This window comes from Toxotes jaculatrix, chromosome 7 (assembly GCF_017976425.1).
Source record: "Toxotes jaculatrix isolate fToxJac2 chromosome 7, fToxJac2.pri, whole genome shotgun sequence".
NCBI classification, from domain to species: Eukaryota; Metazoa; Chordata; class Actinopteri; family Toxotidae; genus Toxotes; species Toxotes jaculatrix.
The window spans coordinates 15,437,338-15,456,623 of NC_054400.1; the positions used below are offsets into that span (position 1 = coordinate 15,437,338).

At 43.4% G+C, this 19,286-nt stretch overlaps 2 protein-coding genes across 2 annotated transcripts; both read right to left on the reverse strand.

Annotated features, from left to right (window-relative positions):
* Positions 1-762: 762 nt before the first annotated feature.
* On the reverse strand, positions 763-11,651 carry cmya5 (cardiomyopathy associated 5). Its single transcript, XM_041042103.1, has 14 exons — positions 11,410-11,651; positions 9,863-10,502; positions 6,703-9,663; positions 4,946-5,041; positions 4,550-4,768; positions 4,409-4,431; positions 4,029-4,153; positions 3,774-3,908; positions 3,289-3,435; positions 2,952-3,093; positions 2,584-2,717; positions 2,378-2,495; positions 2,122-2,298; positions 763-1,259 (listed from the first exon to the last, which is right to left on the reverse strand). Exons 1-14 carry the CDS (start codon positions 11,523-11,525, stop codon positions 1,007-1,009), a joined length of 5,286 nt encoding a protein of 1,761 aa, XP_040898037.1. The 5' UTR covers positions 11,526-11,651; the 3' UTR covers positions 763-1,006.
* Positions 11,652-12,678: 1,027 nt separating this feature from the next.
* tent2 (terminal nucleotidyltransferase 2) lies at positions 12,679-18,511 on the reverse strand. The gene is made up of 15 exons (XM_041042104.1): positions 18,456-18,511; positions 17,968-18,122; positions 17,373-17,480; positions 16,995-17,250; positions 16,771-16,885; positions 16,603-16,691; positions 16,428-16,485; positions 15,849-15,915; positions 15,666-15,742; positions 15,424-15,552; positions 15,274-15,317; positions 14,903-15,039; positions 14,258-14,349; positions 14,068-14,147; positions 12,679-13,947 (listed from the first exon to the last, which is right to left on the reverse strand). The coding sequence occupies exons 2-15, from the start codon at positions 18,084-18,086 to the stop codon at positions 13,861-13,863; spliced, it is 1,458 nt and encodes a 485-aa protein (XP_040898038.1). The 5' UTR covers positions 18,087-18,122; positions 18,456-18,511; the 3' UTR covers positions 12,679-13,860.
* Positions 18,512-19,286: the final 775 nt, after the last annotated feature.

Sequence of the window (19,286 nt, forward strand, 5' to 3'; positions counted from 1 at the left end):
GAGTTGTAAAGAGCATAATGTGTTTGTCTGTTCCAGTGATCTAAAAATTCTACTGTCAGTCTTTCACGTTAAGGTTTGCCAACTAGTGCCCTGCATCATATCTCTGATCATGCATAATTCAGGAGGACAGAAAAATCCGTTTTTGGGAGCTTTAGAGTTAATGCTACAGCTAATGGAGTCCTGATGCCCTCTGGTGGTGAATGTAAGTTACAAAACCAATGAGCTGAGTCAAAATAATCAGTCCACTTGTGCAAATAGAAAAAAATATCACGTTCATTCAGCTCAGACGAGAAAATCAGTTTACAAGACAGGGACAGAAAAACAATTGCAATTACAATTTGCCATCAGTTGCACATAACAAAATAGAGAACTGATCACATCTCTTTACAAAGGTTATTTACACAAAATAGACCTATTCACAATATGAAAAAACAGATCAAAAAGTGCTTTTATGAAGGTATAAACTTCTAAACTGTGGGATGTCAGAAAACCTAACTATTACTCTCAGTGGCGATACAATGTGTATTTCATCTTGCTACTTTATGGTCAAAAATTTAAAAAATGATCCACAACATTTCACCTCTCCCTTGAATAAAAACATAAAACAAGACGCTCACCTGTGAAAAAAATAAAAATAAAAATCCTAGCCCTCAGTTTCAATCCAGTTATATTGCACACCTTCATCGTTCATTTGCACTACCTCTGTTTTTGATATTTACAAGAAATAAAGAATTACGTTCAGTTGAATTTGTTTCTTTTTTAAAAATTGAGCTCTACACTGATCAAGTTTTTTTTTTTTTTACTAAAAACACACAAACCCATCAGTGAGGTCTCTTTAAACAAATGGGACCCAACTGTGTCTCCCGCCTTTACGGTGGATATTGGTATATTGCTCTCTTTGTAATACAACAGTGGTCACTGTAATCACTATAAAGTAAGATAATTCAAATTAACAAATGTCCAACATGAACTGTAAACTCTTCAGTGTTTAAGGCAGGTAGCAGAGTTATCTGTCCTTGGTAAACTGCGGCACCTCCAGCACCATGCTGACCTCCAGGCTGCCCGGCATCTCCAGGGCCAGAGCAGGGTGGCATGGCTGGGTGAAGCGGTGGCTGAAGGTACCTAACAACTGACCACTTTGGGCATTGTAGAAAGATAGACGACCGAGCTGGTAATCCAGAAGAGTACCTACACACTCGGGCATCTCAAACACAAACACACTGGACTGGACGTCATTGTGAAGCAACTGATACCTGCAACTGGAAAGACAAAGAGGCTTTATATTAGACTAAAAACAATGATGGGAAGTGTCTTAGAAAATGGTGTGTGTGGATTGGGGATGGGGCCGATCCAATCCAGTATCGGTATCGGGTACCGATACCGGAATCGATACTGAAATCTAGACCGATATCTAGATGCTGGAACCGATACCGATACTGAAACCGATACTGATATCGGAACCCGATACGATACCGGAACCGATACGGATACTGAAACCAATACCGATATCGGAACCTGATAACAGTACCGGACCAATACCGATATCGGAACCCGATACCGATACCTATACTGAAACCGATACGATATCGGAATCTGATACTGATATCGGAACCCAATATCGATACGGGAACCAATACTGGAACCGATACCGATATCAATACCATGGCTAACCAACTTTTCAGCACGACATGTCCGCTGTGTGGACATATTTTGCACTAGAAACACCATGAAGCAGGACAGCAGCGTGCAATGTTTGCAACGTGCAATGTTTGTAATGTGCAATGTTTGCAAAGCCATTGTACCGAGGGGCTGAAGCTCCGTTGCGACCTACAAGTGGTAAGAAGTAGCTCGATGGTAACATAATATGGAGAATCCCATTGACGGGCTAGCACATTAGCATTGGTCGCGCAATTAACTTTTACACACAAACGATAAACCAAAGCGGGACACCATAACAGGTAAGTCATACAGGTATGATAATAATAATATTAAAGCAAACAGCTCTGGTATCGGAATAGTATCGGTATCGGCAGATATCCAAATTCAGGTATCGGGGTCGAATTGGAAGTGAAAAAAATGTGGATCAGTGCATCCCTAGTGTGAATGGGAGTTTAAGCATACCCTGATGGTGTTGGAATACACTGCAAACACCATGACAGGTTGTTTTCCCCCAGTGAGCTGTCTCTATTGGCTGTGCTGTAGGCCACTCCAAGTCTGTAAGCTGTACTTCCTGACACAATCGTCTCCCAGTAGTAGTGTCCTCGTGCCGGCAACACTTCGCCCAGGATGGATGGACACCTAGAAAATACACAAACTCTGGTTTACACATGCTCCTGAGACGTTTCCTAAGAAGTGATTAAAACTGTGTTAAACTCACTGTTTGTCTGTGAGTGGTGTGTTTTCATGTGTGTCCAGGGAATAGTGCACAGTGGTCTGGTCCATGGACAGCTCCAAAGAGGGGTGAGCTGAAGCTTTCAGCAGGTGGAACCTCGTCCCTGGAAAGAGAAACAGTAAAGAAGATTTAAAAAAAAAAAAAAAAAAACAACTACAAAAACAGGTGTAACAGTGTGTGATTTTCTTTACCTTTTGTGGAAATGAGTGCAGCCTCGCTCTGTTCGCTGGCTCCAGCCTCATTCACAGCTTTGATATAAAACAGGTAATTCTCATTGGGCTGCAGGAGAACCCGCTGTTCACAGCTTTTGATACCTGAGATGGATCTAGGAGTATGTCACACACACATAAATAAACCTTTGTACAGCCAAAATGAAGTGAAAATGTCTACTCATGACTTTACAAATTTCCGCTACAGTGGCATGCCCAAGTTAATCAATACATTTCTCCATGATTCAAAAATTTTGCATACACCTATCAGGTAACTATCAGGTGAAAACCACGACTGACTACTAAGCCTAAATGATCCAGGTCTGATCAGCAAGGTGTTTGAGACCTACCTGAGCCCCTCTCCTTCCAGTTCATACTGACGGCAGTACTCCAAGGTGTAACTCTGTCCGGGGGTCTGTTTTCGCCACCTCAGTGTGGACGAATCCCACATGACAGTGCAGCGCTCTGTGTCAATCACTGGCACTGCTGGAGCTGCCAGAAAGAGAACAAGGTATCTAAGACAGTGATAGTGTGCCACTGCCTGGATAAAAACATAATACAATAGAAGTCACCCTTGAACACTGACTGTTAAAATTTATATAACTCTTACAAGCATGCCAGTAAAAATGAAAATGCTGCTTTCCAGTTTTATCAAACAAAGTAGTAGTTTCCAGTATGTGCACTGACCAGTTTTGAAGGTGAGTCTCTCACTGGGTAGAGAGCAGCCTGTATAATTGACAGCCATCACCCACACCTTGTACGTCTTGTCAGGCTCCAGCTCCTCCAAGACACAGTAACTCTCCTTCACTGTCACACGGTACTCCTCCGACACAGCTGTGGACAACAACAATATAGATAGGCAGAACATCTTGAAGTAAAAACAAAAAATTCTTCTGTAATCTTATTTCTCTTATTTCTCTATGATTAACATATATCAACAAACAACTCTGCCCACTGTAAATATTAGAAGATAATACACTATAATAGTATAACACTCATAAAAGACCTGTGCTAATTAGACTACTGAATGAATATGGCAATTGTCAAAATATCCAACAAATTAATTTTTTTTCCTAGAACATAACAGTTTAAGAGCTTTCAGTCCGAAGAAGACAGTAAAAACAGAACTTTGTCCACTTTTTCAGTTTAAATAGCATCCTGAGTGTATTTACCTCCTTGTGGATCCTCCATGCAGTAGACCTGGAAGCAGTCTATGATATCTCCGGGGTTGACTTTCCAGTAAACAGTGACACTGGTGCTGGTGGCTGAGCCTGGTTCCTGGGGCTGCAGCGTGGGCCTCTGGGGCACTGAAGCACAGACCAGGAGATATACAATAAAAGATTCATTACTGCCACATATGTGCACATGACACCAGACATTACATTGGTTTGTGTGTATCTGTAAAGATTTGTTTGTATCAGACCAACCTGGGATTCCCTTGCGCTGTGCGAGGTGTGAGCTGGAAGTGTTGCCCTTGGCATAGTCCTCGAACACCAGCAGTCCCTTGGGACCCAGCTCCAGTGACATGGCTGAGTCCAGAGCTGCCTTGAGTCTAAATACACAACTATGACATTTAGCTTCTGGCCACAAACACAAGCCAATGTCAAAACCGTACTTTGCTAGAGACTCAGATTGGTATGGAAAACTTTTCGAAAATTCAATTATCAGCATCCGGGCATATTCCCTAGGTTATAGCTCTGCAGTTCAAGCAGCATGCAGCACTGGTTATCACTATATAGTAATATGTTATTATATAGTTCTTAGGAAACCACTCTAGCTCACACTCCATTCACTGAAAGCACATTACCTTGCATGAATGTCTTCAGGTGACTAGTAGGAGAGCAGATTGAAGAGGCGTTTATGAGATATTTGACACAAACCCGGATCATCAATTATTGACAAAATGTGACACCACTGATTAATCTGTGTTAGTAGCTTAAGGACTCACCCGTGCATCAGTCTCCGCCTCTCTGGCTGTGGTCTCTAGGGTGGCCTTGGCAGAATCAATGCTCTCCTGGAAGGAGACAATCTGGTCATACAGCTGCTCCAGCTTGGCCTTCTTCTCCTCCTCCATGCTGACGGACATGCTGTTGTACTGCTCCATCACCAGAGCCATCATCTCCTCGTTCTGGGCCTGCATCGCTGCCTCGCTCTCCACACACTGGTCCTAATAGAGAGGAGAGTGAGAGCCAAGAGAGACATCTGATTACACAGATTGTGCTGATAAGATGTTATGCTGTGTGCTGGACTTTATTATATACTAATCTGATTGCACAGAGTAAAATGAATTATAGACCATGTATAGAGTATTAAATGCGAATGAAACAAAGTGAGCATGCTTTACCTCTACAGAGTTGTAGGCCAGCTCCAGTTCAGACACCAGGTCCTCAATGTTCTCTGACCTCCCCTGAAGCTCTGAGATCCAGTCACTCAGCTTCTCCTATTGTACAAAATCATATATGTAAATAATCACATGCACGTACTGTGATTAAGCAAAAGATCATCGTTGGGACTTTGTGGGTATGATATTAAAAGCTCTTCACCTGCTCCAAAGATTCAATTCAACACTTGCTCTGAATCAAAACATTCCCATCGGTTGTAATATTTGTTATTTACACTGATGACGCAGGTTAATTTTTAGGTAAAAATATTTCTCATAAACAGGGGAATCATCAGGGAGGACGCTGCAGGAGGAAGAACGGTGGCAATCCCCTGTCACCGCCCCAACACTGACAGCTCACATTTAACTAGGTCGAGCTGTGGTCACTGATCTCTCCCCTGCTCCTTTCTAGGCTGACCTCCTCTCCACTGAGAGTGGGAAAACAGGTGTGAGCATGTGAGGGGGGGGATGTGTGTGCATACTTGCACACATCCATGTGTGAAGAGGCGTAGGAGTGCATTGTACATTCTAGCTTAGAGAATTGGACTGGACACAGGTTTGCTAAGTTGTTTTGGTAAAGTTGTCGGGATCGATTTTCCGCTCTATGGAGTATCTGAATAGACGGCACTTCTTTGTGCTGAAGTCAGACTTGTATTATAGCTTTGATCTCTGTCTTATTTACGGTCCAGCTGTCAATGTTTCACATAAATACAACATCACACATGCACTAGACCTGGTTCAAATATCATCTGGAAATGACATATGATCATTCTCAGTTTGTTCCAGCTTTCCTTTGATTGGGATGCCAGATACTTTAAAGTGATTTTTTTTAATCAAACACATGGCAAAATGTCTCATTTCACTCATGAAGTCTAATGTAACCTCACAGATTTACAGAAAAATAAACACAAGTGAAAACTGAATATTGTTTCTCCCAGTGAATGAAGCAAGGAGTTTTTTTGTTTAGTAAGGCCTGTGAACTTGCAGGTTAAAATCTTGTTTTTTGGAAAACTGCAGGCAAAAGAAAACAAAAAGATTTTTTTCTTAGATTGCTAGAAAGTGCTATAGTGTTAATACAAATTTGAAAAAGGAGATGGCCGGCCCCATGCTGACCCATAGGGACAGGAGAGGGAAAACAGGGTGTGTGAACAGATCACATCTCAGTCTCCACTGGATGATGACACACTGGACCTTTCCACCGATCAAAGTAGAGCATTACATCACAACAATTCAATGTGCTTGGCCGCAGCCTGAGAGCATGTAACTTGCCAGCATGAATGGAAAAGTTATTGCAGACTGAGTTAGGACCAGTTTATTATTTGATGACCCAAACTAATGCCAGTAAAGTGTGCGATGATCATAACCGGGTGTTGTAATAATGCTGGTAAAGTGTATGATGATCAGCCGCTATTTGATTACATCATGCCATCATCAGTCATCAAAACAGCTGCGGTGTTGTTCCAGCAGCGGCCAGCTAAAACGATCAAACATCTGGGAGGCACTGTGAACTCTCTGAGGACACAGACAGGACAAAAAGAAAAACATGCTGTCCGATCTGACAGATGATAACTCAATCTCCTGACATAAATTGTTGTGTTCTTCCCTGCATCCATTCAATTTCTCATATCATATAGATGATGCTCACTTGGAATCTTGTATCGTGTGCCATGATCTTCATGTGTAAAACTGGTGAATTCTCCCTTTAAAATTTAGTACTCTACCTTGATTTCCTCGTAGGCCTTGTCCACAGCAGTCACCTTGTGGATGTGGTGCTCTCCGGACACACAGTCGTCCTCTGACAGTAGACATCCACAGGTGAGACAGAACCAGTCCATCCCCTGCAGCTCAGCAGCCAGTCGGGCCTGACTCTCTTCCTCTGCATCAATGATTTCATAGTCAGCCTCAATCAGCTCCTCTTCTGGGGACAGATCAAACACTTTCGCCTCCACCTCCATCTCCACCTCCATCCTTTCTTCTCTGTCCTGACCAGACTCAGGCCTTGATTCCTCTGCATCTCTCTGTATTTCAGGTTGTGGCATCTCTTCTGCATCCTGTTTAGATATTATCTCATATTCAAGCTCCTCAGCAGGCACTTCTGGAGCCTCTGTGATCACCTCATCTTGCTCCATCTTTTGCCCTATATCCTCTCTGTGCACATCAATATCTTGACCTACATCCCCTTTAATACCAGTTGCTTCTGTGGCATCCTCCACCTTGTTCATCTCCACCTCTTGTTCTACATCTGCTTCTTCTGATAGTAAATCCTCTCTGTGCAGCCCAGATAAATCCTCCTGGGGACTAAAGCTCCTCAGAGGGGAAAAGACACCTTCATGTCCTTCTAAGTCCTCCTCCTTCTTATCCTCTGTGTGGGCCTCCTCCACAGGTGCAGGGGGGGAATACTGCCTGTCTGGGACATGTCTGGGTTTTTCTTCTACCTCTACAGCAACTTCTGGCTCTACTTCCAATTGAGGCTCTGTCTTTGTTTCTTCCATCGGTGCCGGTTTGTCTTCAGGTGCTATGAGATGTTCACATGTGCTATCAGGTTCAGGGAGAACCTGTGCATCGCCTGTGGTCTTGTCTGACCACTGACCAATGTCTATGTCCATCTCCACAGCTTGTCCTTTGGGAACGAGGAGGATTAACTCATCACCAACAGTCACCATCTCCTGAACAACAGTCCCAGTGTCCTCTGTGGGTGTTTTAGCTTTGACCTCAGTTATCAGCTTTGTTTTGTCTGACTCTCTATCAGTTAGTGACTCGTCTTGTTGATGCTGCAGGGATTCAAGGATTTCAAGGTGTTTCACATCTGAATCTGTCTTGGCATTCTCTGATATCACAGGTTTGCTTACTTCCCTTGAAATGTTGGTTTTAACCTCTGACTCCTGATCAGCTTCAGTAATAGATTCAGGCTGCTGGCTCTCAGCTGCAGTTTCCCCAGTCAGAGTTTTGTGTTGTTTTCCTCCTTCAGGAGCTGCTGTTTGAACATCTGTTGTCTCAACACTTGTCAGCTCCTGCAGATCAATCTGAACTTCGGTCTGAATCTCTCTTTCATTCACTGTTTTTTCCATCACCTCCACCACTGCATGTACTGCACAATCACAGTCGGTGATGACCTCAATAGGTGCAACATCTTCAGGAATGACTGCTGCTGCTGGTTTTTCCTCGCACAGTGATATTTCAGCTGATGCCTCTATTTCACCTGAGGGTTCAGTCATGGTGAGCATCTCCTGTCTTGCAGGCTCAGGTTCTTTGACTTCAGCTGAGGACCCTTGTTTGGCCTCAGTCACCACCTTCTCATCAGCAGCCACCATCGCAGTATTAGTGGCTGCTGCTTCAGATGAACTCTTCTCAGTGGTTCCTCTTTTAATTTCTAATTTAATGTCCATCTGTGGCGCCTCACTGCTTACAGGACCTTTTATTTCTGTCTCCACATGCAATTCAGCTGTTTTTTCTGCCACTTTTTGTGTCTGACATGGCCGCTTGGTTTCAGTAATGCGTTGCTCACTTTTTTGCTCTTCTTTCTCTCTTCTCTCTCTCTCACTTTCTCTCTCTGTTTCCTTTACTTTTCTGTCCACCTGTTGAGTTTGAGGAAGTGGTTCATCAGTGCTGCTCTCAGGAGGCGCAGTCTGGTCTCTTTTTAGATCATGTTTCACTTCCTGACCCTCGATCTGATCCTCGATCAGTTTAGACTCCTGAATTGATTCTTCTGAGGCTTCTCTGGCAACCTGCTCTTCAGTGACCGTGGAGAGTTGTATGTCCCCCCTCTCTTTTTCTGTTTGTGAAGCTATTTCTCTTTTCTGTTCAAATGTTGCTGATTGTACATCCTCACTCCTGACCTCCTGTATCTTTGGTTCCTCTGTCTTTGTCTTGTCCTCATCTTCTTCTTTGACCACCCTTGTAAGACATCCTGTCATTTCAAACTTACTCTGTGACCACACCATCCTCCCCTCCATCTTGTCCTCCTCTGACTCCGGTTGAACCTCTACTGTGGGAGTTTCATCTTTCAAAATAAACTTCTCCAGGTACCCGTCCGCCTCCTCTGGATCTGACAAACGTCTCTTAAAAGACTTCTCAGATGCCACGCTCTCTGCCTCTGAGTATTCCTCGTCACTCCTCCTCCTCTCGCCCATGGCATCCTCGTAAAGGTCAGAGTACATGAAGGACATGGCGGTGGGCTCCTCCAGGAGGATGGGGTCAATGATCTTTGGGGGTCCAGGGGAGATATAGATGGGTGTGAGAATGGTCTCCTCACTCCCAAACAACACGGAACCGCTCTCCTTCATCGATCTCTGGCTCTCTTGTCTCGTTCTCACCCTGGCTCCACCCTCCGCCTCGTCATCGTCTCTTCGCTGCGGTGCATCAGCAGGAGCTCCTTCTCCGTAGAAGACCTCATCCAGGTGTTCCCCGACTATGTCCACATCTGTAACAAAGACAAAAGAGTCTTCTGATGCAGAGGGGCTGTCTGTGGCTGTCTCTTTAGCAGGCTTTTGCTCCTCTGCTTGGGGTTTCACTGCAGGCTGCTCTGCCTCTTCCTGAAGCTCTGGAGCTTGTTCTCCAGGGACAGCCTCATCCAAAAGGGTAAACTTCTCAAAGTAGTCGATGTCACTGGTGCTCTCTTTCTGAGTGAGTGTGTGTTCGGACTCTGTTTCTGCTGGTGGGTGGAAAGAGTCTTGCTTTGAGGTCTGTGGAGAGATTAAAATGAGCAAATCAATCCACAGAAGACATTGTAATGTTTAAAACTACAAATAAAAAAGCATTTTATTGGACAAATTAATATATTAATTTGTTGAAGGACAAATCAAATTAGTCATAACTAGTGTCAGAAATTTGAAATCCCATTATAATAATCATTATAATAATAATAATTAATAAGATAAATACCTCTTGGTGATCCAGTATTTCCCCTTCCTCAGGCAGGACATGATTCTTTTGCCGTGTCCGGTCATGGTGGTTGCGGGACTTGATCTTTGGAGTCTGGTCCAGATAAGACAAATTGTCCTGCAGCTCCGTGCTCTCCTCCTCATCCACAGTGGGAAGTTTGGAGGGGACCCTGATGTTGAGAATCTCATAACCGTCTGAAATCAAACTAAACAGTTGCTGATCTTTGTTTTTGATTTCCTCCAAGTCCGGCTCGGTTTTCTCCTGTTGTACGTTGGGGAGAGACACCTCTGCCATCTCCGGTCTCTCCACTCCCAGAGCTGAAGCTGATCTTGAGCTACCAGGTCGGCTCAGCCTGTCCCCCAACCTGCTGTTCCTTCCTCCAGACCTTGTCCTCCTGCGGACTATTTTCTCCTCATCAAAGACGATGGTGACCTTTCCTGCGGCTCCAGAGCCCTCCATGCTGTAAGCTTCAGAGATGGAGCTCGTCTCAGAGGCCCAAGGAGTAGAGCAGCGGCTAGAGGCCGTCTCCCAAACAATACCACTGTCCTCGCTCTGAACTGTTACCATGGAGAATGATGGATCGACCATCAGGCACTGGAGTTTGGGCTTCACTGACTGGTCTTGGACAACCTCTCGCAGACTGAAGGAAGGAGGAATGGAACAGAGTTAGAGGAAGGAGAGCAGGCTGTTTGAGCCGTTCACGAGAAGAGGAAGGGCATGACTAAACAGTTTGACTGCAAGAGGAGATCCTTTTGGCACAGCTCATGGAAATGCAAGCAGAGAACAAACCAATGAATCAAATCAAAACATATCTGAGGCAAACTAGAAAATCTAAGGTGAAAACATGACAACACTCGCTAATCTTTTCTCTGGATGATTGCTTGAGAAAGTGTAGATCTCCGGCATTAGACCAGGTGTCTGGTGCCAGGCTGCCAATGTGAATGATGAGCTGAAAAAGTAATGATCAAATGCGCTCTGAGCTGTCCCTCCTGCTATGAATACAGCTCAGTCCCTGCAGGGTTACAGCAAGGTGACGTCCCAAAGCGTCATTCATGTAATATTAGAGAAGAGATGCCTTGGTCTTCTCAGATACATCCAATGTATCAGTGTCTTCTACTATTTATGACATGACAAGGATAGCTAGGACACCCAGTATGAAACATGATAAATGAGATGTAAAATATGGGATGGTGAATTACACAGAGTATTAGATAGAGCCACCTTGACAATTCCTTGTATGAGCTGAAGAACAGATGATCGTGTGTAATGTATTATATGACATTAATGGAGCACTGTTTTGTTTAACATGGGTACACCTGTCCAGTCACGTTCTCCAGGCACACATAAGACGCAGCTTTTCTTTTCTTTCACCAAAGCTAAATGTAGCTGAGCTAAGAAGCCCAGAAACAAGTGGTTTCTCACAGAATCCATTCAGGAAAATTCATGGTAAGATCTCCCAGCAGAAAACACATCACTTTACACAAAGACAAAGTGATCCACAACTGAGGTTATTCATTGTGTAAGGTCCAGACAAGTGAGTAAAGCACCTGTTTCGCAGTTCCTCCACCTCGTCTTCGTCGTCCTGGCTGATGGCCTCTGAAGCCCCACACTCAAACTCCCGCAGCTCTGTCATCTCTGAGTCCAGATTCTCACATTCCTCCATCTTGGTAGTGTCCTCCAGCTCTTCCCTTTGCAGCACCCCAATGTTGTTTTTCTTTGTGTTTTAGAGTCCTCTTGATGTTTTCGGCCACTCTGAATTCGGAAGAGTTGGTCTGCCTGTTTGTGTCATTCTAAGTTGGGAGCTGTCCATCTGACTCAGCGACGGACAGAAATAGACTGAGTGGGGAATGAAAAGAGGGGAGTGGGGAAGGAGAGGGGCAAAGCAATGAGAGACAGTGGGTTTCTCTGGCTGTCAGGTTAAGCACACTACAGCTAACTGTAAAAGGAAGTTAGGTTTTCACCATATTATAAAAGATTGTTATACATATAAGAAAATCCCCATTATGCTGCTCTTAGTGTGTGTCAGTGTCTGGCAGCTGACTGAGGTGACTTTAAGATTGAAATCCCCTCTGCTAAGTTAAATATAGGCCATGTGCTGAAACAGTACCCCTCGTTCCCCCTGCTGCTGGTGGCAACACTAAACAGACCCACGCACACACACGTCCTGTAAGGTCTCTACCCCCCAGCAGTGATGGCAGAAGCCATAAAACAAGGTGTAATAAGGCGTCAAACCACAGTACAAAAAGCAGCGAGCACACTGGCTGCCAGACGAGGCTGCAGTGAACACTTGAACAAAAGCTAAGATCTTTTTCAAGGCCTGTGAATCACAAACACCTGTAACGTACTGAATGACGCCAGAGCTCCTGGTGACGTAGGAAAAACTGCATTCAGTCGAGGAACCAAAATGACACCTGATTTCAAAATATCAGTTTGACTACAACCAGATCTATGGGATAGTGTATATGTGCCTAAGGTCAGTGTCTGCTCCTGTGGATGAAATCTCTGACCTTGATTTTTAACTGTAAGGTGAGCGAATAGAATATTGTGTGATGGGTCAGCAAGTGTTTATTGTTGAGTCCTGTTTGCATCCCATCCCCCAGCAGGGACCGTTACACCATTGTGCATAGGAATTACCTTTACACATAAAATTGAGGTTGTTACTAAATCTCACTTGGTCAAATACATTGTTAACACATTTTAACATGACTGACACCTATAAAAAAAGAAGCCAGTGTACAATATAATATGATTTTGGCACAGCCAAAAACTGAGTGGGCTTCTCATGGAGCTCAAAAATATAAAATGAAACAATCATACATCTTCAAAGATTTAATTTTTTTTAAATAAACATTTAAAAGTTAGTAATGTACAAAATGTACAAAAAGAACTGGGGAAGAACACAAACCAAAGACGAAAGAAAAAAAAAGTCACACTCAAAAGTGTGAACTCTGCAAATAACACATTATCAACTGAACCAAAAATGAGTGAATAACACATTGGGTTCTGTCCAAATAAATCAAGTAGATGCTGAAGTAAAATGACACTGTATAGGTTTGTAACCAGTTAAGGAAAAATAATACAATGAGCAATGACAAAGGAGCGCAAATATCCATAGTCTGGCGTCTGTGCAGCCCCCTAGTGATCACCTCAGAGTCATTCAGATTACGACACAAACTTAAACATCACTAATAAAAAGCTCTGTTTTCAGACAAGCTGTTGGAAACTTGATGAAAAAAAAGAGAGAGCCTTTAATGCAGCGGTAGAAAAAAAGTGTCTATAGTGTTTAAGCCCACAACAGCTTCACTACTGACCTAGAAAAATAGAAAAAAAGGCTTTGATGTTACAAGTTGGTCCAGACAGGGAATATATATGCATATACTGTACATGAATGCGGCAGAAACAAACAGGCACCTTCCAATATGACTCTGTGCAGTAAGGCTCTAACTATGAGGATGCAACTAAACCTGAGATCAGAGGAGGGAAACATGACCGAGACCGCTTCCATTTAAGCTAGTTTCAGATATGGACAGGTTGCAGGTGTTATTTTCTGTCTTCTCATACTTTATTAATAAACTTAACTTCCTCCCGGGAACACTCTGTGCATTGAGAAAGAGGGCGGTGTAGCAGCAATAACCACCTCTAATAACGCGTACCATTATTATCCTGCTTTAGTGCAGCATCTCTCTGTCACCAGTGCAAGTGACACGTTTTGATTTCAGAGCCCTCTGGTGTCACCCCACGAACATTGTGTGTTTTCTTCCACTCTCGCTTCCTGGAATATTACGTTACATAAATTTGGCAAAGGCAGCAAAGCTATTGACAGTGAAGTATATTCAATAGGTACCGCCACAGGACACGCAGCATGTGACTGATATGGAGGCAGCCGGAGCTTTCAGAGTCCCCGAGTCTTTCTGGCTGTGAGGTCTTTCATCGTTTCTGGGCACAGGCCTGTCTTGAGGTAGAAGACTCCACTCAGCTCCTCTAATTAGAGGAATCGCTTATCTCCTGGATGACTCCTTATTAATGATGGCTCTGACTGGGAGGATCGAGTTCAGGTCCTTCCTCTCCTGCAGTATCCGACATGACTGCGCAGACACAGAGAGATGAGAAGCAGGAGGATTATGAATAACTTATAGCTGCCCCACAGCAGCTTATGGGAAGAAAGAAAATATGAAGAGAGCACAGTTATGAGGACTGGCATGTACCTCAGCAAACTCAGCTTTAATGGCATCAAACTTGATCTTCTCATGGACTGCCCTGGCTACGTTATTTCTCTCAAATGGCTCTGAAACACAAGGAATCGATTGAGTACGTAGCATTACCGGGGCCATTTGATGCTTCAGTTATTCTTAAGTGGTGGTGGCAGTGGCATGTAATGCCCGTTGAAATGTTTACCTTCCACACATATGTATTTGTTTCTCCACTCATGAGAACTGGTCTTGGGCAAAGCTCTGGCCTCTCGAACAGAGATCACCAGCTTATCCCACCTGAAAGACATAAAAAAGCAAAATATTTAGTTTATAGGACTGAATATAAACACAATTAACATGGTCTGGAAGGAGCCACGAAACATGCACACTTGCTAACAGCTGCCAATGTGTGATGATGTGTCAAGCAACCAATGTTTTGCAAACTTATTCTTAATGGACCATAAAACCATAAAAGAGAGATATTGTCCTTTAAAATGTGAAAATCAGTGCATGTTTATGTGGTGAATTTTAGTTCAACCTTGCAACTGTGGCGTGGCACGGTAACACACATACTCCAAACACAGAGATCATGGTATGTCATTTTAGTGCTGTGTAAGGCCAAAGGTCTTACACAGCACCTGCTCCTGCCTCTCATCAAGAAACATGAAACCAGAGAAGAGGATGCAGGATAGAGGAAGGAGAGGAGAGGAGAGACAGGGGACTGGAGAGGGAGAAGAAGTTGGCGACGGGAGCGGGAGACGAGGAATGGGAGCAAGAAAAAGAGCAGGCAAAACAACCACGGGTGCATCTGAAACACTAGACTCAGCAATGTGATGTCCTTGGGAGATACCTGAAGTCTGTGGCATAGTATTTTAGAAAGCCCAGAAGCAGCTCTCCCAGAGAGGACCAGTTTCTTGAGATGTAGGGGGGGACGCGTTTGGGTCCCTCTGGAACCATGTCAATGTCCATGAAGGGATCAAAACACTCCTGAAAATCAAGGCACAAGACAAACATGCAAAACTGAGTGACACAACCACTTACATATGTGTGTCTGCGAGCATTTTATTTCTTGTATTTGCTGACATTCTGCCTATTAAACATGCTACTTGACCTCTTAATATGTTGAATAATCAAAAAGAAAGGTTTCAGGCTGCACTTATTGTAATTGCCTTGGATGAGAAGGTTAAAAAAAAAACAGCTGAAGTGAATGAAGACACTCACTGGGTAGTCCCTCTGTAAAGAGGGAAGGACAGGTTCATTACGAGCTGTAAAGAAAACAACGCATCACATACATGATGGGATTCACTACAAGACAAAAGGCACAAAAGGAAATGACAAAAGATTTTTGTCTGTGTGTGTGACTGTACTGACTCTGGAGGTAGTGCAGGACCATCAGCACCAGCGTGTAACTGCTTAACGTTCCTTTGCTGGCATCATTGATCTGATTGTGCCGTGCCCACTTCTTGACAACAAGGATCATGGGTCTTATCCTGAGATCAGCTGAGAGAGACGACACAAACAAAGCAAGTCAAAACAAGAAACTTCTCTTCCAGCCTTTCTGTAAAAAAAAAAAAAAAAAAAAGTAAGTTACTGCCACAGAATTATTCACCCACCATAAGCGTAACTCCTCAGAAGGAATGTGTTTCTGATGCCCACTGTGTTGTTGATATTCAGATCAAACTCCAGATCACTAAAAGGAGGGAGGAGTAATAAACGAGTCACATTAACACTTAGTTTTGATTTGATGATGTTGTAAACACGCCACGGCTTCAACGGTTTAACTGTATTGCTCCTACCTGCCTCTCTCTCTGAACCTGAGGATTGGCACTTTGGCTCTGATCAGCTGAGTCCTCTCTACATAGGCTATAAATCAAAACAAACATCATGAGATTTACGGCAGTTTCAGTTTCCTTTCCTGTAAACCTGAAACTCTTTTTCCACTGGGTAAAAAGCTCCACCTAGTGGAGTCAGTGGAGAACATAAAAACTGGGGGTGAAAGAGGAAAAGCTAAATAAGAAGTAAGTTAGTTAATAGTAAGTGTTATGGAAACCTTGTGAGCTGATGGAAGAAGGTTTGGGAGACCCAGATGTCTCAGGCGGATTTAACTCAAGTTACACCTCACAATGAACTACTGTTTATAGTAAGTGACATGTGAGTGTGAACTGAGTGGAGATGCTGCCTGAATAAAATAAAAGGGACTTAATGAAAGAAATTAGACCTAAAGAAGGAAAATTTCTCTCACAGTAAAAAAGTGAGACAGTGTTTTCAACCATGCTCAAAAATGTTCTATGTTAATAGATGACAAATAAATAGTATAAATAATATATTATTCTAAGTGATTTGATATTTGCAAAATTGTTATTTTTATTACTCACAGAGTGATCGAAACAGCCTTTGGAGGACAGAGAGCACATGAATAGGATCCGGTCTTTTCTGAAACCAAAAATGGGGGAAAAAATTGCACAGGCGTTCAAGAGGAAGTAGGAATCTATGACTGTACTTTTTCCACATATAAAATAACACTGGCTGCAGAGAGTCACAGATACTTACATTTCCCATGAGGACAAGACACAGATCAGCATCGCTGCTCCGGCAGCCCAATCCATTCATAGAAGATCCAGTCAAGTAAAGTCGTGCCACTGCGAGAAACACACTTAAGAGTATAAGAATCACAACAGGAAGTCAGAGCAGACAATGACTGAATACAGCCATACACACCTGCAAAGACACGTTGTATGTCCTTCTGCAGTCGAGCTCGGCACATCTCCTTCCGCTCCAAATCTGAAGATTGCTGCTGACATGCCTCAAACAGCTCCACCATCTGATTGCTCAGCTGAAAGCACAAACACATGCAGCCCTAACTAAACCAAAGCGTACCAACACGTACACACACAGTCAGACTTGATGTATGTTAGCTGCAGATTAAGACCCTATGAATATACCTTGTCCTTAGCGTAGTCCTGCAGGCTGTTGGAACTTTCTGAGGCAGCAGGTACCTGAGGGCGGGGATGGGAGTGCGGGCTGGGATAAGAGCGATCAAAATCAGAGAAGGATGATCTCGAGGACCCAGCCACCACTTGGTCAGGACGATGAAGGGGAGGAGAGGCCCGAATTATGGGGGAGCCTATCCACGGGCGGGAAGAGGAGTCAAGCCGTTGGCGCTTCACAACATGGGGGGTGTATTCATCATTCTGCCTCCTGGAAGAAAGATGACAATAAGGAAACATGACAAGACACATTAAAAGGCAAACATTCATAAAATGGAGATAAGTTTAGGCAAGACTGTGACAGAGATTACTCAACAGTGTCAAATAACATACTTGCGCCCACTGTTCATAGTTGGTGTGTGAGGAGGAGGGGCTGGAGAGGTGGATGGTGGGGGTTTCCATTCATATTGAGGCAATCTCTCTATTTCAGGAGCATAGAAGCTGCCAAAACACAAGCACATAAAACCACACAGGACCAATGAGTAAAGAAAAAAACTCTGGATAGTCTCTGTTGTCTTAAATGAAGGTATTTACTCTGGGCCCAGGGAACAGACTCCACATATGAGAAACATCACAAAACCATTATTTCCCCTCACCAGCCTCTAATATCAAACTGCAATGAAGACAAGTTCATTATTATCTTAGCTGCACAACAAATTCCAGTTTACAATAACCTTATCTCAAACACAGAGACACAACAACTGGGCTGGGCAGTCTGGTGTTAAACGTTACAACAACCCTTGTGAGTTATTACAAAAGATAATAACAGTGGATCAGCAGGTATACATACACATTTAGTGCGTGTATAACTGCTGTTATAGTGTGTAAAGTTGTGATCCAACAAATGACCATTTGTAACTTTACTGCTGTTTACTGACTCTGCTTATGTCTAGCACACGGATGCAGTGAGTTTCTTGGCCGGGCTCACCTGTTGACACCTGCCAGGCTTTGGTGGTTGTAATCGTAACATCGGGGCACAGGAGGTGGCGGGTACAGGCCGTTACTGTAGGCTGACCGGCCCCTCGGAACAGCGCTGTAGGGAAACATGCTGCGGGTCTTCACGGAGCTCCAGCATTAACTCCACTGAGAGAAAACAAGAACGACATTGCCAGCCGGCGGTGTCGGCTTTGAACGAAGATCTGTGGCACTCATAATCACGGAAATCTTTCACCCAAGAAAGGCGAGAAAGCCACGAAAACTACAGAGGAAACCGAAACCTACCGGTAACCAGACTGTGCAAGCAAGTTAGCAAACTAGCTCGCGCTAAGCAGCGCCTTGCTAGCTAATTCAAATGTCGATAAGCATACAATCTAAATATAAAAGGTATTTCTATGTACATTTAAATGGGGAATACGTCTATAAAACGTGTCGCTACATGTTCACTGAAAAACTGAACCTATACTCTGTAACACTTACCAGATTTCATGTCACATGTAAACAAAACTGGAGGCGCTGAGTTCCTGCGTACACACTTCCGCATTGATGCCATGACGTAATGGAACCCAATTTGAAAGGGACGTAGCGACGCGCTTGTTAGAGGAAAATTCAAAAAAATAAATAAATTAATTAAATAAATAAATAAATAAAAATGTTAAGTTCTTCCAGTTGTTCTCAAACTTATTCTGGCATGCTCCATTTCAGACAAAAGGTTCACGATAGTCGAAACGAGTAATAAAAAAGTGTCCATGCCGACTTTTAGTGAAATACAGGTTAGCACAACAGCATCAGCAAATCCTTGTTTATTTTATCCCCAGTCGTCCACACCACCCATCCACCTCACCCACCTCCAGCTGTGGCTTTGTGCCTCCCCATGGGGGCTCTCCATGTCTAAGAACCTGTGGACTACTCTGTGCTGTATCAATGATAGTGTGCCATAATGCAATTACATCAGGATTCTGTGGTATTTTTGTAACCATATAGTCTTTAAAAATTTGTTTGAGACAATTTTGTATACCCAAATGAGTTTAATTTGAATGTGTGATTACAGCCGTCAATCAGATAAGCCCGTTTACCAGTAAAATCACCATGGCTGCTGTCATGTTGTCTATTATCCATTGTCTGTTGAGAAGCTTCAGGATTTATCACCTCAGTCCATCTCTGCTGTTCAGATGACTGACTTGCTCCAAGTCATCCATTTAAATTGAGCCTTTCAAGGTTAAATACATAACAGGCATTTCTTTTAAAAAATTACGTTGGGTTTTCCCCCTGAAAAAAAAACATATTTTCTATATTTCTGTGACAAAATAT

Excerpts from the sequence above, each read along its gene's own strand:
- cmya5 (XM_041042103.1), bottom strand. The coding sequence starts at position 11,525 with ATGGAGGAATGTGAGAATCTGGACTCAGAGATGACAGAGCTGCGGGAG. Across the intron at positions 5,042-6,702 it reads AGGCCTACGAGGAAATCAAG|GAGAAGCTGAGTGACTGGAT; the intron begins GTAGAGTACTAA and ends TTTGTACAATAG. Across the intron at positions 3,909-4,028 it reads ACAGCGCAAGGGAATCCCAG|TGCCCCAGAGGCCCACGCTG; the intron begins GTTGGTCTGATA and ends TCTGTGCTTCAG.
- tent2 (XM_041042104.1), bottom strand. The coding sequence starts at position 18,086 with ATGTTTCCCTACAGCGCTGTTCCGAGGGGCCGGTCAGCCTACAGTAAC. Across the intron at positions 17,251-17,372 it reads ACTATGAACAGTGGGCGCAA|GAGGCAGAATGATGAATACA; the intron begins GTATGTTATTTG and ends TCTTTCTTCCAG. Across the intron at positions 13,948-14,067 it reads TTAAAGCTGAGTTTGCTGAG|TCATGTCGGATACTGCAGGA; the intron begins GTACATGCCAGT and ends GTGTCTGCGCAG.